The sequence below is a fragment of the Amblyomma mixtum genome, chromosome 6, assembly GCF_055824585.1.
Source record: "Amblyomma mixtum isolate Tamu chromosome 6, ASM5582458v1, whole genome shotgun sequence".
Lineage (NCBI taxonomy): Eukaryota > Metazoa > Arthropoda > Arachnida > Ixodida > Ixodidae > Amblyomma > Amblyomma mixtum.
This window is the reverse complement of record NC_143017.1, coordinates 156,371,512-156,394,152: the sequence shown is the minus strand read 5'-3', so window position 1 is coordinate 156,394,152 and position 22,641 is coordinate 156,371,512. Positions and strand designations below refer to the sequence as shown.

Here is a 22,641-nt window from a genome sequence, read left to right as displayed (position 1 = left end):
GAGTCACAGACTGGAGACAAGCGTTAATGAGTTTCGTATGAAGAGTCACAGACTGGAGACAAGTTTAATGCTATTTATACGTGTACAAAGAAGTTTCGGGAATTGTCAGAGCGACATCGACAAAAACTACTGATAGCTTTTTTCGTGCTTTGGTATTTGATTACCTCTCTCCTTTCCATGCTCCTTTCCTTCCTCCTCCCGTGGTCAGGTAGTTTTACGCACATGGTAGCGCGCAGAAACCGCGACTCGCTGTTTTGACGTGCACGTGTTCAATGTGGTAGATTAAAATGCCAGTATCTCAAGAAGTTCATTTCGCTCATCATTTAGCAGCAAACGAGAAAGTTACCAGAGATCGAGCTCTTAGAAAACTAACAAGATGGATACGCGCGAAGTCTGGCCGTCAAGACACGGGTAAGCGGTCGCAGTCGTGAATTCTTTGAATTGTCGTTGCTTTTTTTATTGGTCGCTACATTAACGGTCTTTGCATGATGTGACAGAATCCTGTTTTCGCTATTTTCAGTGTTCACCGAAGAGTCGCTTATGAAGCTTTGGAAAGGACTTTTTTTCTGTATGTGGATGTCCGACAAGCCGTTTGTTCAGGTGTTGTAATCCGTTTGTTCGAGCTGCTGCTTGGGTTAATTGTTTCATAGAGATGTCTCGTCAAAGCTCTGTAAACCCGTATAGCTTCCTTACTGTGCTCACTTCCCTACATTCACAGCAAGAACTAGCGAACAGCATTGCTGGCCTGGTACATTGCTTCGCCCATCAGGATCAGGCGCTGCTCTTCCTGGACACGTTCTTCAAGACCATGGCTCACGAATGGTTCGCCATCGATAGGTTTCGTCTCGAGAAGTTTATGATGGTAAGCCGGGGTACTATTGGCGTTTGTGTGCGCAAGCGTGTGTTTGCCGTCAGTATTTTTTTGGGCTTGCAGTCATCCACTGCTGCATAGAAAGACCGTTGCTTCATCCGTCTTGCAGTTTTTGTTTAATTGGCGTCAAGAATGTGTATCGTACTGCCGTTGAAATAGTCTTGAATAGTCGACCGTTACTTGTGTGGCAGGTTGTGCTTCAGTAGTGGGTTCAGTAACAGGGCGTTTGGATTACTTATGTGAAAGGCGTCGGTGAAACCATTGCCTGTATTCTCGAAAAGGAAAGGGTACAAAACGGCACACAAATCCATTTACACCAGCGGACGCCTCCCCCCACCCCAGGTGATCAAGGCGTAAGGTGCGGTACACAAAATCCCCTGCTTGAAGTGCTGAGCGTCGAACATTGCAGTCTGCTTTGTTGTAAGGCTGAGCGGGTATTGTATAGATAGTTCTCACGTGACGTCACAGGTACCATCTTTGGGTACCGTGGCTAGGTTCCACTGTGTACCCGGGAACCAGTTGTTGATGGGCGGGTTAACAAATTGCCGAGGCTTTCGGTGTGCTTTCGGGATCCAGAGATGGCGGCTGCTGTGACGTCAGTGAAAACTATGTATAGTTATCACAGGGGGGGAGGGGCACCTCCAAACCTGTTTCCATTTACCACGGAAGTCGACTTGCCTGTCTTGATCTACACCCCTCAAGCACATTATGGCTAGAAAGTTGATAGTTATTCTGTTCATGTAAGCAGAGCTACTGCAAGGCATGTGACCACAAGATTGAGTGAGCAGGTGACTCCAACTTGAGTCATGGCATATTCAGCACACAGGGGAATGTTAACAGCTCCCTAGGAGCAATTCCCCCTCTCAAATCCAGCTGACTAAACAGGGGCTTAAAAAGGCAAGCTGCAACTCCCTGATGTGTCGTTATCACAGCTGAGTAGGTTCCAAGCGTGTTTTTTTAATTTTTTGTTTGGCGTTCTTTAATTTAAATTAAATTCCTTTCCCACGTGACTGAATTGAGAGGCTGCCTTTGTGACACAGAGCACGCAGCTTCAGCGGTGCAGGTGATGATAAGTCGATTAAACGTGCTCATGGCCTTCTGCAGTGCTCCATGTTCGCCAAAATCGCAGCTAGTGTAGCTTGAGTACATACTTCTTGAAAAGGTCTGAGAGCTTGGTCTGTGCCTTGTGGTTTTCAGCTTCATTTAGGCTTCATAATGACGTGCTTTTCAAAAACGTTCTGAAAGACTGCTGTATACCTTGTAATATAAAAAGTCTGGAGCTTAATGATCTGTCGTCCTGAAACTTTTCCTTTTTGGCAGACATTGCTTGCAAGTTCTCATGGCACAGGACTCTGGCATGCATGGAAAAATAATGCATGTCTTTGCAGTAAATTTACATTCACTGTAGCAACTGGAAGGGACTGGCCCGCATGCTCTGCCCATGAACACAAGCTTTACTGTGGTGCACGAAAACCTATACAGCAAGTGGCAGGCTCGCAACAGTGAGACGCAGCTTGTATAAAAGAACGCAGGCGAGTCCACATTCACGGAAAGTGGGTGATGAATGGGTATCGGGGTGTGCGGCTCGTGTGTTCTTCAAAACATTGATTTTCGTCATTGTTACAGCACTATTTATCTTTCTTCTGTCTTCTCTGGAAGGAGGCAACCTTTCATATGCCTTCCTGTTTTTGTTTCCAGCTGGTACGACGTTGCTTCCGGCAAGGTGTCGTCCTTGCTTACAGTGGCGGATGGAAAGACGAAAACATCACTAATTTCTGCAACACTCTGAAGACGATGGCTTTGTGCCCAAACAGTCAGGAAATTCCCCTTGGTCTTAGATTGCATGTGGTGGACATCTTTCTTCAAGAGCTTGCCAGAGCACATGGTGGAAAGGTGAGGAATGAAACGGCGCCTGTCCTGTTATGTCTGACTATGTTCTTGTGTGAAAAAAGTAGCGCTGAATTAATAGAAAAAAAAATAATAAACCTGTCGGTTTAGTTGGAACTGCTGCAACTTTTGTATACGACACTGCAGCACAATATATGCGTTCTAATCCCTCTATGAGGCACAAGCTCTGTGCATGTATCACATGCATACAAGTGGTAAAATTGCACTCAGGATGTCTGTGAGAATTGAATGGCATCACTTTCAAGCTGTTCTAACCACAAGTTTTGTAGAAAAAGGTGATACACAGTTGCATCAATGACTTTGTAAAAATACCTTAAAGGTCTGTAGACACCTAATTTTATTGTGTGTTTTCCTCTTTGAAAGGATGGGTTAGGCATTAGAATACATGGATGACTGTGTGGTATTCGCCTATGATTGCTAAATAATTTATAATTGAGTTTCTTTTCTCGTGCTGTTTCAGTTTCGGTTTCATCAACTGAATGATAGCTGTGATGTGTAGTTGGTGTTTAGGTCACGCGATGCACTAGAAAAACTCCAATATAGTTGCTGATACATAGTTTTAAATCACTGCAAAGCTTAAGCCAGCCTCTTTCAAGACCTGGAGTGACAAAAAAATGCCCCATCATCAATTATAGAGCTGATTTTTCATTCCTCACATGACCTAAACATCAACTACACCTCACAGCCATTGTTCTGCAGTTGAAACCAAAACCGAAACAACGTCGAAAAGGAATTCAAATATAAATTATTTGCTGGTCGCAGACGAATACCACCAGGTGCTCACTGTATACCGATGAAGAAAACACGCAAGCAAAAATTTGGTGTCTATAGTCCTTTTTAAGATTTGGTACGTATCTGTACCTCACTCTTTTAGACATAGAAGACATCGTGGATTGGAATTGAAAATTACATCAAGAAATATTACGGGGCAGTTGACTGATGGGAAAGGCTTTTTCAAAAGTTGAACACTTTTTCAAAATATTTCTTTTTCCGCCAAGATGGGTCTCTTCGAGCTGTGCACCCGTGCTTTGAAGAACATACAGAACACCAAGGAGGGCTTTTAGCGAAAGATGAAAATGCACTGAATGGTTTGTTTGATAGTTCGGTAGTATTCAGCACATGAAAATATTTCATCTGGATGCGCCATTTTCTGTTTGCTGACACCTGAAGCAAGTAGGACACATGTCCCGCTGTCGTAGAAAGGGCTAAGGGGGACGTGGCTTTGAAATCGCGAAAATCTTTTTAAAAATTTTAATTCTAGAAAATACTAGCTTTCTTATCTATAAGGCCTTTTTAATTATATCCCAAAATGTTTTCCCCCCATAAGCAGCCCAGAAAGGACTTTCAGAAAATGTTTTTGTGACCATAGACAGCAAAAAACTGGCAGAAACCTCCATGAAATTGCCAGTTTTGTTAAAAATGCTTTTTGACCTCAATGCCCTCCTTTCACAAAGCGTAGCTTGACAATTCAAAAATGCGTACGTGCTTTGCAATGTCAGTGCAGTGTCAAAACCCCCGGTGGCTGAAATTAATGCGAAGCCCTCTTCACTGCGGCGTCCCTCGTAGCCCACATGCAGCTGTGTAGACCATCACTGGTTGTTCTGATCTGGTTACTTTTTGCAATGCCTGCTTTCATATTTTCTCGTTCCAGTTGACACCAGAGCAAGCCATGCTTTTTCTGCAGCCTTTCTTTGAGATTTTGACACAGTCAAATGAGTAAGTCAAGGCTGACAAGCTCGTTTTCCTTATTGCATGCAGCTGTTAGTACAGTGGCTGCTGCAGAAAAATTCTGGTTCTTTCTTGGGTGTCTATCATCTTCATGCTCAAGCACTGGCCATAAATCCTGCATGGCTTTTTACTCACAGGTGCTCCAGGAGCTAATCAGAGCACATGGGTGGTGGAAAAATTGCATCATGGCAGGCGTATGTAGGCACCAGACCAAAGTTGCCTACAGTACATTGTGTGTCCATGCACTGTGTTTGATGTTTGCCCTATTGATGGCCTGGGTGATGTGAAGCTGTGCATGTCAGGGGCACCACAGACTCGCTGCCCAGAATCAGTGCCAAGAAAAGCAACAGTGGTGCACACACGGGGAACCAGTCTGAAGGTTATTGCTAAGGCCCCTAACTTCCTCCGGTAGAAAATTTTCAATTCTGCAAACCGTGAAAGTCTTTTTGATTTGGCTGCATTGTCTGCACTAGTCCCATCAGGTTTCACGGTGGTGCCGCCGGCATGCAGTGTCAGCTCAAGTGTAGTTTGCTACTGGATACTTCCAAAACGAATAGCAGTCGTCTGCTGGCGTTGTTGTCGCCATCAAATAACAGCCAGCTGCGTGCTGTTGACATCAACGGCCGCCAAAATCTCGAACCACACAAGGAATTTTCAAGCTGGAAAGTGCAATGAGTGTTGCCATGAACCAGCCCCAGAAAAAAATCGTTTTACTCAAAAAAAGTCATTGCATGTAATATTCACAGATGATTTATGAATATGCGCTGAAATATGCTGTTCATGGTACTCGACTTGACCACTTAGGTTTGCAATTCTGACACCATGAAGTTGCCACCTCCTTTCAAGAATGAGCAGTCATCATTTCTTTTAAACTACGGCCAAATCTACTCCGACCTACTCATGGAGGCCGCCATGTTGCTGCCCTACAGCTGCACTTCCAATTCCGAGAGTGCAAGCCAGCCGAGAACTAGGGCTGCACTAAGGCTGGCACTCTTGCAGAAGGAAGAAGGAAGTGCAGCAGGCGCACGCTGCACTGTAGCCAAATCGAAGAGACCTGAAGGCTCTGTGAAATTTCCCAGGGGAGATCGAATAATGCTTCTGAGTGCACTTTTGTGTTATATCCAGAACCAAGGTATGAATATACCAGGCGTGCAACAGCGTCACTTGTTGCGCCACTTTAAGGGGGGCCGAGGGTCTTAAAACTAACTTTTTTATTTATGGCTAGAATCTCATGAAATTTTGCACACAGATGCGTTTTTCTCTTCTGATTCCAAATATGCAATCATAATTGAGCTGGTGGTCTTAGATCTTACGAAGTCCAGAATGTAATTAGGTAATTTCTTACGCAGCTTTAATGAACTTTCTCATTGCAATTTGTTGCTTTTATTTACATGAATTGATAGCCAGAGAGTTTCCATACCCGATGACATTCTTCGTTTTTCTCTAAAGGCATGTCATCCTGACATACTATGTCGAGAGTAAGAGGTCACACTATATTACACGGCAACTCGTTAAGCTAATTGTAAATTGCTATTTATACGTGGCCTAAACAAAAAATGTAAGAATGTCATCGGGTATTGGAATTTGCTGGCTATCAATTCATGTAATTAAAAGCAACAAAATGCATTGAGAAAGTTCATTAAAGTTGCATAAGAAATTACCTAATCACACCCTAGAATTTAAGATAACTTTTGATCTAAGACCACAAGCTCAATTATGACTACATTTTTGAAATCAGAAGAGAAAAACGCATTTGTGTGCAAAATTTCATGACATTCTAGCCACAAATAAAAAGGTCTGTTTTAAGACCCTCGTCCCCCCTTAATACAATTCCGTATTTCTGCTCCAAGCTGCGCCAAAAGCATGATGTTAGTTAGAATTGCACAACACTGCTCCAAAATGCCCTGACTAGCCGCCAAAGTTTTCAGTCACGCCAGATTTAGCGAAAAATAAGTGCCGCATTGGCAGCGGGTAGTTTTTGCGGTTTATCAGATGTTGTCAATTCTAGGCAGTCATGGAGATGCAACGAACAGGCATGTGTGTGCTTGTGTGGATGCAGAAAGTTCAGTCGGACTTTTACTTTATACGGCCATTTTGACAGGCGCTGCAAAACACTGAAGCCGTCCATTTGGGCGAGGCATATCTGCTAGCAAAATTGACGATGTCATTGTTTATTGTCTTCACTGCTTTAGTTGAAGCAGCAGAGCAGACGCGCATGAGTTAACGCGTCATATTAAAGGGACACTGAGGAGAGCTCTATTAATATTTTTTTATAGCAAAATCCGATAGTTCGGCCTTTCATGGCTTTGTTGCCACTTGGCCGGCAGCGAAAGATGCATTTGTTTTTAAGAAACTTGGATTCGAAGTTGAAAAAGTTTTTCCCGCCGCTCTGATTCAAACTTGGGATTCTCCTATGACGACACAGGACTTAGTGACGTGAAACATGACGTGCACATGACGTATCGCAGACTCCGTGATTTCTAGCGGCCAGCAGTGCGGCCCAGCAGCAGCCGAAAAGAAAGCTACCGCCGGCCGCACGTTGAAGGCATCTATCGGCTGTTGCGGCCGTCGCTTCGTTTACGTTTGCACCGGCGTTTTGCCAGCGTTACAATGGATCCCGTTCTTGAAGTCATCAACGAAGTTCTTGCAAATAGACACCTTTAGCATACCGTGTACCTTGTTACCGTTAGCGGAATACCGGGAGCTCGCCTACCGCTGCAAGCAGGCGCTGATTGGTCCTGATGCTGCAGGAGCACGCGTAGCTGTCGGGTACGTGGCGCCATCTGGCGGCGTCAAGGAGATTTGCGCATGGATTTGCTGCACTTCAGTGATTCGTGCCTTCTCGTGTCCTAGTGTTGCTAGAACTATTGGTTCTAGCAACACTGTTTTGTCCTATGACGTCATTACGCTTGTACTTGCGAGTTTGGCCTGTGGCGGCGATACCTGTATTTTGGTTCTTTCTCTTTTCTATGTTACAAGAGCTTTGTTGTCAGTATGAGTGGCGTTTTTGTAATCAGGAGCTGGTATTCTGTCGATGCAAGTCAACTTCAATTTCTCCTCAGTGTCCCTTTAAGCATGAAGTGCTTTAGCTCCCATGGTCGGCACGCTGTGGGTGACCGCAGCGCAAGACTGAGGAAGAACACGGAAGTGGACCTGGACAAACTGGCGAAACTTTCAGTTCACTGGGCCCCTAGTGCTACATGCTGTGCTGCTGTTGGAACAGTACATGCATCAACAATGGCATCTTCATGGTCCAGTGGAGGGCAAAGCTATCGCGTCAGCAAAGAAGTTCTGCCCTGCAGCCTGAGAGGTGCACGCGCATTCCTGGTGGTACTTGATAAGCGAGTCAAAAGCGCTGCGTGAGTTGCCGTCCATTACGCAACGAGAGTGAATCCTAGAACATAAGTCCTGTGGCTCCATCCATCAGCACGGCCATTGACCAGCTCTAATTTATTTTTTTCGGACTGGGGAGCTAGAAGCATCGAGTAGTAGCAGCACCCCGGTAATGGCGGTTTGTCCTGTGTGGGAGTCTGCGTGCATCAAAGTATTGGAGGCTTGGCTTCGGTCGATTATGGCACGCACGTCTGAAGCATTGTCTCTTAAATAACGTTGACATATCCTCTGCTTCCGTATTTTAGTGTGCCGTCTGCTGTCTGGGAGGGTGCTCAGCTGTGATTGGCCTGAACAGCTTGAGATTGCTTTACAGTCGTAGTAATATTTATTTTAAAGTTCTGGTGAGTTTTCAAACTTCCCCTCACATTGTAGTTGTGCAGATAAGATAAATGAGTCATTTTTCCATCATACTATAATTCTATAATGATTGTGTAACGATGATGATATCAATAAAGAAAGTGTGGCTACTAACTCTCAATTCCACGAAGAATGCTTAAATTTGCAATTTTTCGTGGACTGCCCTGTCTCCAAGAAATGTCCAGCCGCGTAGTTTCGGTTTTGCCTTCCTGAGCTTCATGCCAGTTCTTGGCGACGATAGCTGTCAGCCACACGTCAGCCAGTCAACCAAGAACCAAACCCAGCTGCGTGCCGTTTCGGACATCGAATGGCGCTGCTGCACCTTTTCTTCACTTCCATTCGTGCGGTTCTTCCATTGCACCGAGACCGCACGCTTTTCCCATGCCATTAGGTGTTAGTACAGCAAAGCACGGCCACGCGTCTGATCCATGTGCGTGGGTGAAGCCTCCGTGCAAGTGGTGCTTGAGTGAGCGGGCTCTGTAGCTACTGTGTTGCACTGTGCCGGAGGTTGCGGTGTAGCATCCATAGTGGTATGTGAATGTTTGGAACATCTGAAATTTTGCGCATTGTACATGATGCATTCTGAGCAGGGAATTTTGCACATTCGTATCATTCCGAGATTTGTATCAGCTGTCATCATGTCACCAAGGTGCTACTGTATTTGAAGTGCACAGTATCATATCTTCTACAATCCTTGAATTGTTAATGCCCTATGCACAGGTAACAGGAGAAAAAAACAAAAGAGAACAGAACTCAAAACAGCCGCCGCGGTGGCTCAGTGGCTATGGTGCTCGGCTGCTGTCCCAAAAGACGCGGGTTCGATCCCGGCCGCGGCGGCTGGAATTTCTTTGGAGGAGAAATTCTAGAGGCCCGTGTACTGTGCGATGTCAGTGCACGTTAAAGAACCCCAGGTGGTCGAAATTTCCGGAGCCCTTCCCTACGGCGTCTCTCATAGCCTCAGTCGCTTTGGGACGTTAAACCCCATAAACCAAACCAAACCAGAACTCAAAACTTTGTACGTATTTACTCGCGTAATAGGCGCACTCGCATAATAGGCGCACCCCTAGTTAGGGCGCGAAAAATCAGATTTTTTTTATTTCCGCGCATAATAGGCGCACCCCGAACTTGGCACTGTGATCAATACTGTATTTACACGATTGCAAGCCGACGCCTCGCCACCCCCCCCCCCCCCCCCCCGCTTCCCAATCTTTATTTTAACAAAGTTTTTGCTGAACTGACTACTAGTCCCTACTAGTGCTGCTGCCGTCGCAGCTGCTGCGGACCCACAGCACGTACAACGACATCGCGTAGAACAGCCGCACACAGTTTTCAGGGATGCTCACTTTAAACGTCTGTTTGGAAAGCTTCATCTCCAGCCGGAAACGTTCCCGACCATGGAGGAAAAAAATCTAAGGAGGGAGCGTCCGGCGACAGCCTTGAAGCCTAGTCTAAACAAGTAAAGATATAGCAAAAAAAAGAGAGTGTGTCAGTGTCCCCCCCCCCCCCCCCCCCCGTGATCACACCACGTGATAGCGTGCGGTAAAGTCTAGCCCCGCTGAGCGCGCGCATGCGCCGATTTGCGCGGCAGACTAACTGTAGATCAACTTCCTTGCTGTAGACGCCATAGAGTTTCTTACTATGGTAGACGCCTGCGCCGCGGGTCGCGCATACGCGCGCACTAAAACATACCAGAATCAAAACATAAAGGACTGCCTCGGAGAGCGAAAAACTGAGGGAGAAAACGACTTCAAAACAACTCGGCTTGCGAACGCTGGCCGCGTGACGTCACGCTCCCTCCTTAGTTTTTTTTCCTCCATGTTCCCGACTTAGGCCCGCGAAAACCTTGGAGTCGCGTACGAAAATTTAAGGACGCCGCAGTCGCAACTGCCGCACTTCTCGGCCACGTCGTATTTTCCGACCTGCCGCACGCTTGCCACGTTCGAGAGCAAACTCCCAGCCGTGTAGCTGTTAAGGTGCTTGCCCGTCGAGCTAAAACATCAACGCTCCGCGGCAAAGCCATAAACCACGATAACTATCGCGCTACCGCAAATCCCGGCACTTGACAGCAACAACAACAACAAAAAAAAAAACGAGCTGGAGATGCTGATGGCGATATAGATAGCGAAAGCTCGCGTTGGAGGAAAACGATGATGATGATGATGAGCTTGGCCTTGGGCGGCGTCTGAAAGCTCCTGTGCGCGTGTGTGGACTCCGCGATCAAGCGCACGTTGCGCGCAGCCGGAGCCGATCGCGGAGGCCTCGGCGCGTGCATTCCGAAAGTTTCGGTGCGGCCCTTACACGGACTTTTTTTTTTTTAACATTTTCTTCGCGAAAATGGGGTGCGGCCCGTACACGAGTGCGTTTACGCGGTGTGTTCAATTTTGCGAGTCGAAAAATTTCCGGAAATTTTACCCCGCGTAATAGGCGCACCCCGAACTTTGAGCCGGATTTTCTGGAAAAAAAGTGCGCCTATTATGCGAGTAAATACGGTATTCCCATTCATTTAAAAGGACACTGATGACAGCTCCACTTACTTCTTTGTTTTTAGTAAAATTCGATTCCGTGGCTCTGGGTGTGTTAATATTTTTCCGGCCTAAAGGACACACACATTGTTGAGAAAATTGCTTTTCAATATTTCCCCGTGACTCGATTCAAATTTGGGGGATCTGCACCAAAAATTACTTTGATCACCATTAGTGAATGGTCGTTTAGCCTAGCCTTTGGGATCTGCAGCCAAACAACTTTGTCGACGCGCAGTTTCCTTTCGAAATTGGCTGGTGGTGGTGACACCTGTACTTCATTTTGTACCTTCTCTAGCTTATAAAAGCTCCATTTTTAGTGAAAGTAGAATCATTGTCTTTAGAACGCAGTTATCTATCAATACTACAGGCTAACCTCAATATGTCCCCTTTGTTTTTTAATGTTCTCACCGTGCACACAGAAATATCTGATCAGAGGCTTTGCTTGCACAGGCAGACACTTGTGGATGCGGTGTGCAAGAATGTGTTCTTCCTCTTGCTGGACTTGGATCGAGAGGCTGCCGAGCTGGGCGTGGATCCCAGCACTGTGAAACTCAAAGGTTGCCGCGAGGCAGACAGTGATGGTTCTGAGGAAGAAGAAGAGGACGAAGACATGTACGATGAGCACGGGAGGGTGCTTGAGAAAGGAGAGTCTTCCCAGGATCTTCCTGCCGTTCCTGTGAGTTGCGTTTGGTTCTTGCTTTCGGTTTAAAGGACAGGGTAATTGCAGGTGCATCACACTCATTGGACGACTTCATTTTCTTTTGATGTTCCCCTTAATGGCGATGTGTTTAGTGGTGCAGTTCATCAGTCATTGCACGACAACAATCCACCACCACTCACCAGACTTCCTTACCATTCTCTTGTCCCTGTTCCTGCGCTGTTTTCCTCAAGGTGTACCAACTCGCTCAACTCACCGTTTTACTGAAGATTAGTGACTGCGGTTTCGCTCTTGCCACCCATTGACTCGCCCTCTTTCCTTCCCTCTCCACTTTTCCTCCTCTCCCTGAAGCTTCACATGTGACCACACTCTGATGCTAATGTACTAAAGAAACAAGAAACTGGACAGTACAGAGTGAAACAACAAATCTGATGCGGATGGGGGGAATAACAATTTCAAGTTTATTTTTTTCTTGCACTGAGTAAGTGCTGATTTTCAAGCAGTAAACAAAAGCACGCTAATTTTGATACTGGAGTGATTTTGTAGCTTTTTCAGAAGGTTTTTCCTACCGCTAGTGGGGTGAAGAGAATGCTGGTGCAAGATTTATTTTTGGTCCTCTTAATATTGTGGGGTTTGAAAATGGGGGAGATAAACACGTTCTCCCCGCTTAACCGCGGCTGACACAGTTCAAAGCCGCTCGAACCCCACCCCGTGGTCGCGTACGCTACCGAGCGCTCGCCGACCACAGTGGGCCTTGCTCTGCGGGAACAAAGGAACGATACACTGGCTGACAGAAACAAGGCATTTATTGCTATAACAACAATAACGCCAGCTAGCAACAAAATACACTGAGGAATCGAGGATGTCCGACTCACCAGCACGGTTACGAGCGACCGTTCGCCCTCGGTAGGGCAAGAGGGAAGCTCCGAGGCCAGACGGGACGAGCCGAGGGGAACATGTTTCCACACAAGGTCGCCCGCGGCGAAGAGCGGAGCTTTGCGCGTGAACGTCCAACACGCTTCCCGGTCCCGAGGAGAAGAGAGCCAGTCTTCACCCGCGCGCGAGCGGCAAAACACGCCATCCATGGCGCTGGTGTTGCTGCGACGCGAGCGCCCTCCCCTGTTAGTTAACCCAACTAAAGGGAGTACTTTGTGGGGGAGCTAACCACAGTAGGGGGTGCAATGTGGGAAAGTGAACGCAGGGGATGAAGGCGTCCCCACAATATCTAACGCCTTCATGATTTCTGGCATCAGCAGTCCAGCACAAGAAACACCACCACCTAGACCTTGTGATGCAGCCCATGATTTCTAGCATATGGGAACATGGTGTACTATCTTCCCGAAGGTGTCGGATCCTGATCCTTCCAGATCCATTTCGTGTACATTTTCCACACCCTGTCCTTAAACGGTTTATTCAGACAGATGTCCAGTGGCTGCAGCACATATGTTATCCCTGGACTGCAGCAAGCGTCGACTGTTGAAACAAATACACCGCAAACAACACCATCACACGACAGGCACAGGATCGCAACGAATACAAAAACAACATTCTGACTTTGGATGTATTGGGAATTGGCTTCCATGGTACTCTCGTTGCACACATAACACAGCAAAACTGCATAAGCTGCAGCAGAGTTTGCTTCAAAGTGGGCAACCGCCGCACTGTGTTAGGGCTGTCAAATTACGATATTCGATTATGATGTGAGGGTAGACTTTAAGAGAGAAAAATCTTTAAAAAATCTCGTTACATTTGAGTAAATAAGGTTAACAGTAGTTTAGATGTTGGTAGCGGTCCTGCAGTGGATGCGGTGGGGCCTGGAAAAAAAAAACAAGCAGTCAGTTATAGTGTATTCACGATTTCAGTTGCTGTTATAAGTTAACTCTGTGGGGCTGTTGCCAAAGTCATGAAGAAGTTGGAGTAATCAAGCATGTCGAAAAAATTGGGAGTCCAAATTTTTGGCTTGCAGTTGTATAGCATGAGCTCATCTCTGCATTCACTTGGCAGTGAAGGGCTGTGAAGTTAAAAACAATGTCCCAGCTTTGCAGATCAGATGCGTCATTCATTGTTTTTTTTCTCCACAGAAGATTTATTAGTTTCTACTGAAGGTCTGACTAATGTAGGTTTTGTTGATTTACAGTTTGACTACAGCATGATCTCTGACAAGCTTTTCGACACACTCAAGGCAAGCACGTTGAAGCCACTCAACCGCGCTGTAATCACCCGAATGGTAAAGAAGTGAGTACATTTTTAGTTTTTGTAGTTTTGTCACATTCCTAGCAGCATTAGTTTTGCTAACTTGTTCTGTCTGCCTGTAGGTTGCTCGGAACAGCCTTTAGGGTAATAATTTTTTTTGGCCTAGCTTGGATTTAACCATGCAATGTACTGATACTGTAAACCCCTTGCGGGACCTAGTGAGTCTATACAGCTGAAAAGAAGTGGCCGAAATGTCAATTAGAACAGGAGAACACTGGCAGCAAGAGTACGCTGGCAGTGAAGCAAGCATAAATGAAGAAGAGTTTGCTAGGAAGCATTTATTGAGCATTCCAAAAGGAAATTTCAGAAGTCATGCACATTATGTGCAGCTCATCATTCAATTGTAGGTTTTGCCCTTTTCTGGAATGGCTGCCATTTCGGGGGAAAATTTGTCTTATGTTACATGAAGATGCTTAATAACCTCATTTTCACATGAAAACTGCTACCATGTTGCCAAGAGCACTGTGTGTGTAATTGAAAATTGCATGCAGTACATACTTTACCATGTTAGGAGAAGGTAAGTGACGCCAACCAAGTAAAATACAGGAAAAACACGACGTTTCGGGACCGGCTCGGCCCCTTCTTCACGGTGTGACTACGGGCGAGCGCAGCTTGGCACGGAAGCTAAACGGAAGCTAAGCGCAGAAACGGAAGCTAACCCACGCAGGAGGCTTCTACTCGAGTCGTGGCACATACAGCAAACACGAGAGAATGTTAATCGTTCCCTGGGGACTCTCCCCTCATCCTACGTCCATGGGCTGCGGCCATTGACCCGCAGGTCCTCCACACAGGGGCTTAAAAAGCCAAGCTGCGCTCGCCCGTAGTCACACCGTGAAGAAGGGGCCGAGCCGGTCCCGAAACGTCGTGTTTTTCCTGTATTTTACTTGGTTGGCGTCACTTACCTTCTCCTAACATTAAATTTCCCAACCAGACAGACTTCTGTCGAATGTTTTCTTTTGAGTCTATACTTTACCATTACTCTTGCCAGGCTCGAAAGCTTGCACACATGAATCACTGCATGTGTGCAGTTTGGTTTTTTTTTCTCTTTGCCACATTGTCTTTACTCAGTAAAACAGTCAGGAAAGTCATTTGCCCACTCGTTGGTCTGGAATGCTAGTGTGTATAATAACCGTATTCACACGGTTGTAAGTCGACCTATTTTTTGAAATTTGAAAATCCGAAGTTGGGGGGTCGACTTACAATCTAAACCAAACTATGGCACCATCAATAAAGGTGCGGCGAACGAGATATCAGGAACGCTACAGCATGGTTGCAATTTCCTGTTTGCTGTATTGTTCTACCCAATATCATTCGGCTATTCTGCGTGCTTGTTCGAAAGCTTTTTTTTTTTACTTTTAACTGCACACTCGGCTATCTTGGGAGTGTCGACAGTTGATGGAAGGGCCGCTGTTCCAATTGCTGCGGCATCTCCACTTAGAACGACAGCGCTCCCGGGGAATGTCAGTAGCTGATGGAAAAAGGCCACGCTGCTCACGCGCAGTTTCTGTTTGGATCTGTTTGACACATTTGACTTGACTGCCGGCTACATTTTACCAGTTCTTACTGTCTTGCCTCGTCACTCGTCTGTCTGTCTAGTACTCTGGGTCCAGTAAACGTTCTGTGCTCGTTCACTGCTACATTTAAGATGACGATGGCAGCACTAATAAGGACGATAGCGCAGGGGTGGCCAAGTAGTCCAATGACTAATACATTATTGTTGTGGAATGTGCCCACGGGCACACCCGGTTTTTTTTTTTGGGGGGGGGGGGGGGGGTCATCTTAAATTCAAATCAATTTACAGTTGTGTAAATACAGTAGCTATGATAATTTTTGTATTAACCAGTGTATACAGGTTTGATGGTTCATGTTCACCAGCCTTTTCTCTTTTGTTTTAACATTGCATCTGTGTGAACTGAATGGAGATCTCTGAAATGTGCAGCTTATCAGACAAACGGCTTCACAATGGCTACCTTGAAAGGAGCCTGTGCATTGTCACATGGTTTCAGGCCTACATGCACTTGCACCAGGCGAGCTTTTGTTCCGCTAGTAGCACCTTATTTGTCAAAGTAGAAAAGCTTAGAGCCAGTCAAGTGCTTCTATTTACTTGTGTCTGTAGATGGATGTTGATTGTGCTGCGGTGTGCATTCCTGAACATGTTGTGTTGTTTCCTCAGGTTCCGTGCTGTTATCAAAGAGGGCTTGGTCAGGCCCCGTGTGGAGGAAGTTGATGTTGGGGATGCCATAACTGAAGATGACATTGAAGCTGCTGCCAACAAGCTCGAGGAAGAACTTGAGGAGGAGCTTGAAGAGGACAGGGAAGAAGTGGTTAGGCTTAGGAAAGAGCGGGAAAAGACAAAGCCCAGCTTTGGTTTTGATAGCACCAGTGGGGCATACGAGTTCATCTTCAATGGGGACGACAGTGATGGTGACCAAAAATCGGCTGACGAGGCAGATAACAGGAAAAAGCATCTGAAAAAGCAATTGGAAGAATTGGATTCTGATCAAGAGGAGACTGAAACAGGTAGTGAATTTGGTAGTTCTGAAGACGATGAAGATTCTGAAGAGGATGAAGGAATACTTCAGGTAAAAAGTGTAAGGAAGAATCGTAAGAAAAGCTCATCTGCACTACAAGCGTGGAATAAAAAAAGTGTGGAAGATGATGGCAAAATGCTTGATGCTAAGAGTGCAAACAGGAGACGCAAGCGAAAATCTTCCGCACAAGATGACGAAAAAGTGAAAAACAATGATAATGCCCTTCAGGAGGTTGCAGAGTCATGTGCGCCTCCTCCCCAAAAGAAAGCCCGAAAACGAAAGCGTAAAACCGCTCAGAGTAGCTCAGTTGATGAAGCCAAGAGCCTGGCGGAGCAAAAGTTGAAAAACTGTGGAAAGCAGGTCAGTGAATTGAAGAAAAGCACAGGCCTCAGTGAATGTGGATCTCAGAAAATGGCCAGTCCTCTTGAAGCAGTCTCACCCCTGAAAGAAGCGACAAAAACAGTCTTTCTTGCCAAGAAGGCTGACCGGCTGGTACTTGGAAAAGCACCACGCAAAAAGTCGCTTAATGTGAAAAGGAACATGACAAGCCCAAGCACCCCTGTGCAGCAGCAGTCTCTGAAACCAGTTGGGAGCCAAAAGTCACCAATTGATGGCCAAGCCCACACATCCTTGGAAGAGAAGAAACGGAAGAACAGCACAGGCAGCCTGGTGCAGCAGCAGTCCCCAAAATCTGTCCAAAAACGGCCAGTCACCAAAAAGACAGTCTCTGAAAACAGACAGTCGCCAACCAATGGCCAGGCTTCGGTTTCCTTGGAACAGAAACAGCAAAGGAAGATTGAAAAGTTACTCAGGAGAAAGCAGGCAAGAAAGGAAAAGAAGCAGAGGAGACTCTCTGCTGGGACCAAAGGGTGGCAGGTCACACCACTGGAGCCAGGCTTGGGAGAAACTAAGCAAAGGTCTATGCCAGCCACACCTGCCAGTGGAGTGGGTTGCGCTGGTGAATCTATGAAGGGGACAGAAAAGGCTCCTGGCTTACAGCTTTCTCCAGTAAACAAGCCAGGATCACCACCTCTGAAAAAGCGCCTGTCGATTGGAGATGCAAGGTCACCAAAAATGGGAGCTGTAAAAAAAGAGAGTGAGGGGATGAAAGCTGTAGAAGTTGCTGGTGTAAAATTACCTCAGTCACCACTGCGAGATACCGTGCATGCAAATGGAGAACAGAATGTCAAAACACTACCTGTGAAGTTGGCATGCACTCCCAAGGCAAAGCAACCAGCAGCGACATTTCTCCGCAAGTGTGTTTCTGCGACAAAGGGAGAGCTATCCAAGGTATTCTACATTGTCACTCTCTCCTTTTTATGCTATACAGTAGATTCCCTTTAAGACGAACTCCAAGTGACCATGAAGACTGTTCATCTTATCAGGAGTTCATCTAATTAGGAGTGCTTCTTAAAATGATGTTCGAGCATGCAGTGTGTGTCCAAATACTTCGTATATGTGAACAAAGCCATGAAATAGTCTTTTAGGAAAAAAATAATTGCAACATAAGCATTTATTGCACTACTAGTGCAGTGCATCAGGCACTGTTGAGTGTTGCCCAGTCTGTTATATTTTTTTGTGTCTGTCGAGAAAATCGTCTGCTTGCTACAAGCGTAGGCATATCACTCTTAACCTTCCAAGAAATCCTTCAGTGCCCTCACAGAGGAGGAGCAGCGACAGTTCTGCTTTCACAGAATCGCCCTTTCAACGGAGACGTGGTTAGGTCTCTGTGCCTCCCCGCGTCGCATGGATCGTCGGCGGTGCAAAAAAGCTTTTAATTTTTTAGCTTTTTTTTCTTTCCTTCCGCTGAAATACTGCTCGAATGGTCGAGTAAAGCCGCATGGCTTGGGCGTGGCTGGTCATGAAAGTTCATCTTAACCAATTAGCACGTGTGCAGTGTACATCTTAAGCAGATTTTTTTTGCATTGACTCTATGGGAAACCAAACAAATGACCACCACTGTTCATCTTAACCAAGGGTTCATCTTAAGCGAGTTCGTCTTAACGGGAGTCTACTGTACTTGCCTACTTATGCTTCGTTTTTGTAGCACTCCTGGAATTTTATTTGGTTTTGTTGTTGTCCTCTGCCTCATTTTCACAAGTAGAAAGACAATTTGCTTCTTGCACTAGACTTGCTAGAGAATGGCACATTTATTTTAAGTTTTGCGAATATGAGAAGGTTGTATTGGTTTAGTCTTATTCAGAGCATCTCTGTACATTCAGCTTGCACAAATGAAAAAGACAAGATGCATTTGTGTAGCAGTAGACATCTGCTGCTGGTTCACTGGTCTCTGCAAGCCATGAGAGAAATACTGGGGTGGATGTAGGCAGCTTGGATGAAACACCATGTAGTTCATTTTTAAAGTTGTGGCTACCTTGGGAAACACTGAACCTTTTGGGCTGGTGGCACATCGCTGTGCAGTGGGGATAAATTTTTTCTATGTGCTGTAAGTGCTTGCATAATGGATACGTCATTACAGATTTGTCAGAACTACATTCATGGCCATTTTCTAAATTTAATAATAAATTGGTTACGGGAAAAGGAAAAGTGTAGTAACTGTCTAACTCTCGGTGGACACCTCACCAGTGCCATTGGGAAGGGATGAAAGCGGGAGTGAAAGAAGGAAGAGAGAAAGAGACCTTAGTGGTGGGCCCAGGATTAATTCCGACCACCTGGGATTCTCAATCATACACTGACCTCGCACAGCACACAGGGGACTTTTTTTTTTGCATACATTAGAGCCCAGCTGTAGTAAACTCAGATTTAGTAAAGTGAAATTGCGGTCCCATTTCACCTTTTGGAGATGGCTGAACATTTTGTTTTCTGTTTTTTTTTTTTTTTTAAGAAGCGGCTATAGTAAAGAGCATTTGGTCGTGATGATGTACTCTCAGCGAGATGATGACATGGTGGCACATGCGAAGTCTAGGATCGCGATTCCAACTTTCGGGTGCAAATACGATGAAATGTCGCTCTTTGAGATAGCTTCGCCACTATGCTTAAAAGCTACGAGGAGAATCAAACTTTTGAAGACCTTGGGATCTTGAGGCAAAGCACGCACGGAAAAAATAATAGAGCTGGCTATGAACATAGAAAAAGAGTGGTGCGGGTTGCTGAGAAAGGAAAGCCCGTAAAGTGCAGTGAAGAGTAGTTAAAGGGAAGAAAAGGGCAAATGTTCGCAGCATGCACGTCAGTACAAAGCATGGGGAAACGATGGCACTGTGTGGGTGGCTTTAGCGACGTTGAGGCTGCAGATGACGACGCCATATTCACGCAGAGCTTTGGTTTTCAGTTGGAATCAAACTCTATGCCAGTGTTCCACCATTATGAAATTCTGTTGCTTTGTTTCAGCATGCTGCAGGCGACTCGTACCTTAATTTGGGAGGGAAAAAATAGGAGTTATCAAACTAAGGGTATTGAACCAAACCCAACTAACCTTATGTCACGTTCTTGTGAAATTTGGGCTCAAGCAAGTTAGGGTTTTAATCAGAATAAGCATTTATACCTGTCTCATAGAATGACACCAAATTAGGCAGAATTTATTTTACTCATAGGGTGCAGGGGAATACAGCATTAGTTCATTACAAAATGTCGGAGATGCAAAATTTGCTTTCCACCAAGTAAATTTCCTTCTTTTATGGTGAAACGAGTATTCCTCAGTCCCATAACTACTAATTGTGCAGATCAGCTTCTGCCTTGGGAGCTTCAGGTGCATTTTTTCTGTTATTCTTGTATTTCCACATCTTACTCCTTCACGCTGCTAATATATGGTGCCTGCTTGTCTTTTGAAGCACAGTGTTTGTTGCTGTATACATTATGTAATTCTGCTGCATGCTCGCTGTAGTGTGTACTTTAGTATATCTAAATATATTTTTCAGTCCCCAAAATTATCATCACCACCTGTAAAGCCATCACCATCTTCCCAGGAAGAAAAAAGAGTCATCTTTGCACTGTCCAAAAACAAAGCACAGGGTGAGTGCCTCCTAAATTACAAGCTGCACTTAGAACAGTCGCTATGCTGTGCCTTTTCCACGCTTTCATAGATCGCGTGTCTCTGCAATCCAGGATGTGTTAGCAACATTGGTAGGCAGCTCTGGGCTTGCGACTGCCTGCTACCTTATTGTGCACTGCTGCATAGGTGGTGATTAGTTTCACTCCAGAAAGCTATTGGTTTATTGTTTATGGCTTTTAACGTCCCAAAATGGCTCGGGCTATGAGGGACGCTTTAATGAAGGGCTCGGGAATAATTTCGACCACCTCGGGTTCTTATCGTGCACTGACATCGCACAGTACATGGACCTCGAGCATTTCACCTTTGTGGAAATGCAACCACCACGACAGAGATCGAACCTGCGCCTTTTGGGTCAGCAGGGGAGCACCGTAACCACTTATCCACCGTGGCACAAAGCTGGGATGCTATAATGGTTTGAGTTTTGTTTATGGGGTTTAACATCCCAAAGCGACTCAGGCTATAACAGACGCCATAGGGAAGGGCTCCAGAAATTTCGACTACCTGGGGTTCTTAAAGGTGCACTGAAGAGGAATCTGAACTCGTCTTTTTGCCGCGGGAACTTGATCTACACGTTCCTAGCATTCTTAGAAACTTCAACTTATTGCCCTGTGTGGCCGATTTCCCTAATTAAATCGAATTAATGTCAGGCTCCCGCCTTTTTTTTTTAATTCTCCCTCGTACGGTGGGCGGAGTCGACCAACGCGTGGAGTGCCCTTCAGCCAGCTCCGTGGAGGCTTTGCTTTCGGTTCATTTTGTGTTTTAGGTTTCCGTGAATAAATAGTTTCATTGGCAGATAATATAACTGTAAAATAAGCCCGCAGAAATAAAAATATGCGCCGACTATTTGCTTCTACGGACTACTACGTATTACTCCGCCGATGGCAGAGCGGCAAGCCGCCATGGGACTGGGTGAAAGGCACTCCACGCGTTGGTTGACTCCGCCCACCGTACGAGGGAGAATTAAAAAAAAAAGGCGGGAGCCGGGCGGTAATTCGATTTAATTAGGGAAATCGGCCACACAGGGCAATAAATCGCAGTTTCTAAGAATGCTCGGAACGTGTAGATTGAGTTCCCGCGGCAAAAAGACGAGTTCAGATTCCTCTTCAGTGCACCTTTAATGTCCAGCATCACACTGTCAACACGATTCTTTCTTTCTTTTTTTTTCCTGATAGTTCAACAAGGGCTGCAGTTTTATTTTTCGAACTAACCTTAACACGGTCCCTTGAAGAAGTCATCATGGAATCTGTTTCTTTTTTTGGTCTCGGGGTAGTGGCTTTATAGCATTTCATGAGTGAATGATTCTTGGCTTTTTAATCTGATCAGAGGAGTCTGGGTTTTCAGCATCTTTGTTTAAGCTTAGTGCTTTGCACTTGAGTTAGTGGTCGACTGTACTACTAGTAATTTCATACTTTTCATGTGTATGTCTTAATTGTTGCACATAGTTTTGCAGTGCTTTAGGTCATGTTTGCCCTTGTGTTCGTTTATTATTCTTGTTCAAGTGAATCTAGCTTTTTGCTCTTTCCTTCAGCCTTCTTTACACCAACACAGAATGCCAGAATGCATTTTTAACTCAAGGGTCCAGAATTCAGTCACCAGTAGTCAGGTAGAACCAGTCTCAGCTAAATAGTTGCCATGCGATCCTGAATATGTGCAGAGTACTGTTTAAAGCTTGGCCTGACTTTGGTTAAACACTTCCAGAGGAGATTTCGGTCTGGTTTGCTTTATCATTCAGATGAAATCCTGAACTTGAGCTGACATTGCAACCTATTCATTTTTTCCAGATCCTAGGGAGTATTTCGAAACATTGAAGAACAGCCCTGAGATACCATTCGATGCTTCTAAGAAGCCAGCTCAGGGTGTTCTCAAGGCACGACTGTCGCTTTCGTCAAGCACGCCTGCAAGTTCATTTTCCAAAAAGCGTTCTAGGGCATCTGATTTCTTTTGAGGTATTGAAATTCAAGTGCTCAGTTAATTACCATGATATGTCATGTTGTTCTAAGCATTGAATAAAATCAATGCATTGTGTAATTGCCCTTGCCTTTCTTCTTTTTTAATAGTTTCAGTTCTTTTTATCATCATTAGGTGGCTTATGAAGATTAGTACACTTGAGCCTGAAGGGTCTTGTATGGCTGTGTTGTTCTGGGAAGCTTACACCCTTCTGTTGTCCCCTGGTAAATGGGAATTCAGCTTCCACCGTCATTCTTGAAATTTTGCTTAGAGCAAGCTCTCCTCATGTGCCCTGAGAGCAATTCATGACACATTTGATGCTATGCTTCGTTCTAGCCATACTGGTCTTGTGGGTCTTTTGCTGGGCCCTGTTATCCCCTAACCTAAGTGATGCCTGTTCTGAGATGTTCTCATCAAAGAGGAACCGTTGGGCAAAATGGCTTGCAGGATGCATGTAATTACGC

At 45.5% G+C, this 22,641-nt stretch overlaps 1 protein-coding gene across 2 annotated transcripts; it reads left to right on the top strand.

The window, feature by feature from the left end:
* The first annotated feature begins 174 nt into the window (after nucleotides 1-174).
* LOC149340911 (uncharacterized) lies at nucleotides 175-22,258 on the top strand. 2 transcript variants are annotated; one of them, XM_089549838.1, is made up of 10 exons: nucleotides 175-411; nucleotides 521-600; nucleotides 719-862; nucleotides 2,570-2,764; nucleotides 4,431-4,495; nucleotides 11,230-11,455; nucleotides 13,575-13,672; nucleotides 15,864-17,511; nucleotides 20,097-20,190; nucleotides 22,012-22,258. In XM_089549838.1, exons 1-10 carry the CDS (start codon nucleotides 288-290, stop codon nucleotides 22,173-22,175), a joined length of 2,838 nt encoding a protein of 945 aa, XP_089405964.1. In that variant the 5' UTR covers nucleotides 175-287; the 3' UTR covers nucleotides 22,176-22,258. The 2 variants fall into 2 exon arrangements, with proteins under 2 accessions (XP_089405964.1, XP_089405965.1); XM_089549839.1 differs by lacking the exon at nucleotides 20,097-20,190.
* The last annotated feature ends 383 nt before the right edge of the window (nucleotides 22,259-22,641 follow it).

Coding starts and splice junctions, on each gene's coding strand:
- LOC149340911 (XM_089549838.1), top strand. CDS start 288: ATGCCAGTATCTCAAGAAGTTCATTTCGCTCATCATTTAGCAGCAAAC. Junction 11,456..13,574: donor AGGATCTTCCTGCCGTTCCT/GTGAGTTGCGTT, acceptor GTTGATTTACAG/TTTGACTACAGCATGATCTC. Junction 17,512..20,096: donor CAAAGGGAGAGCTATCCAAG/GTATTCTACATT, acceptor TATATTTTTCAG/TCCCCAAAATTATCATCACC.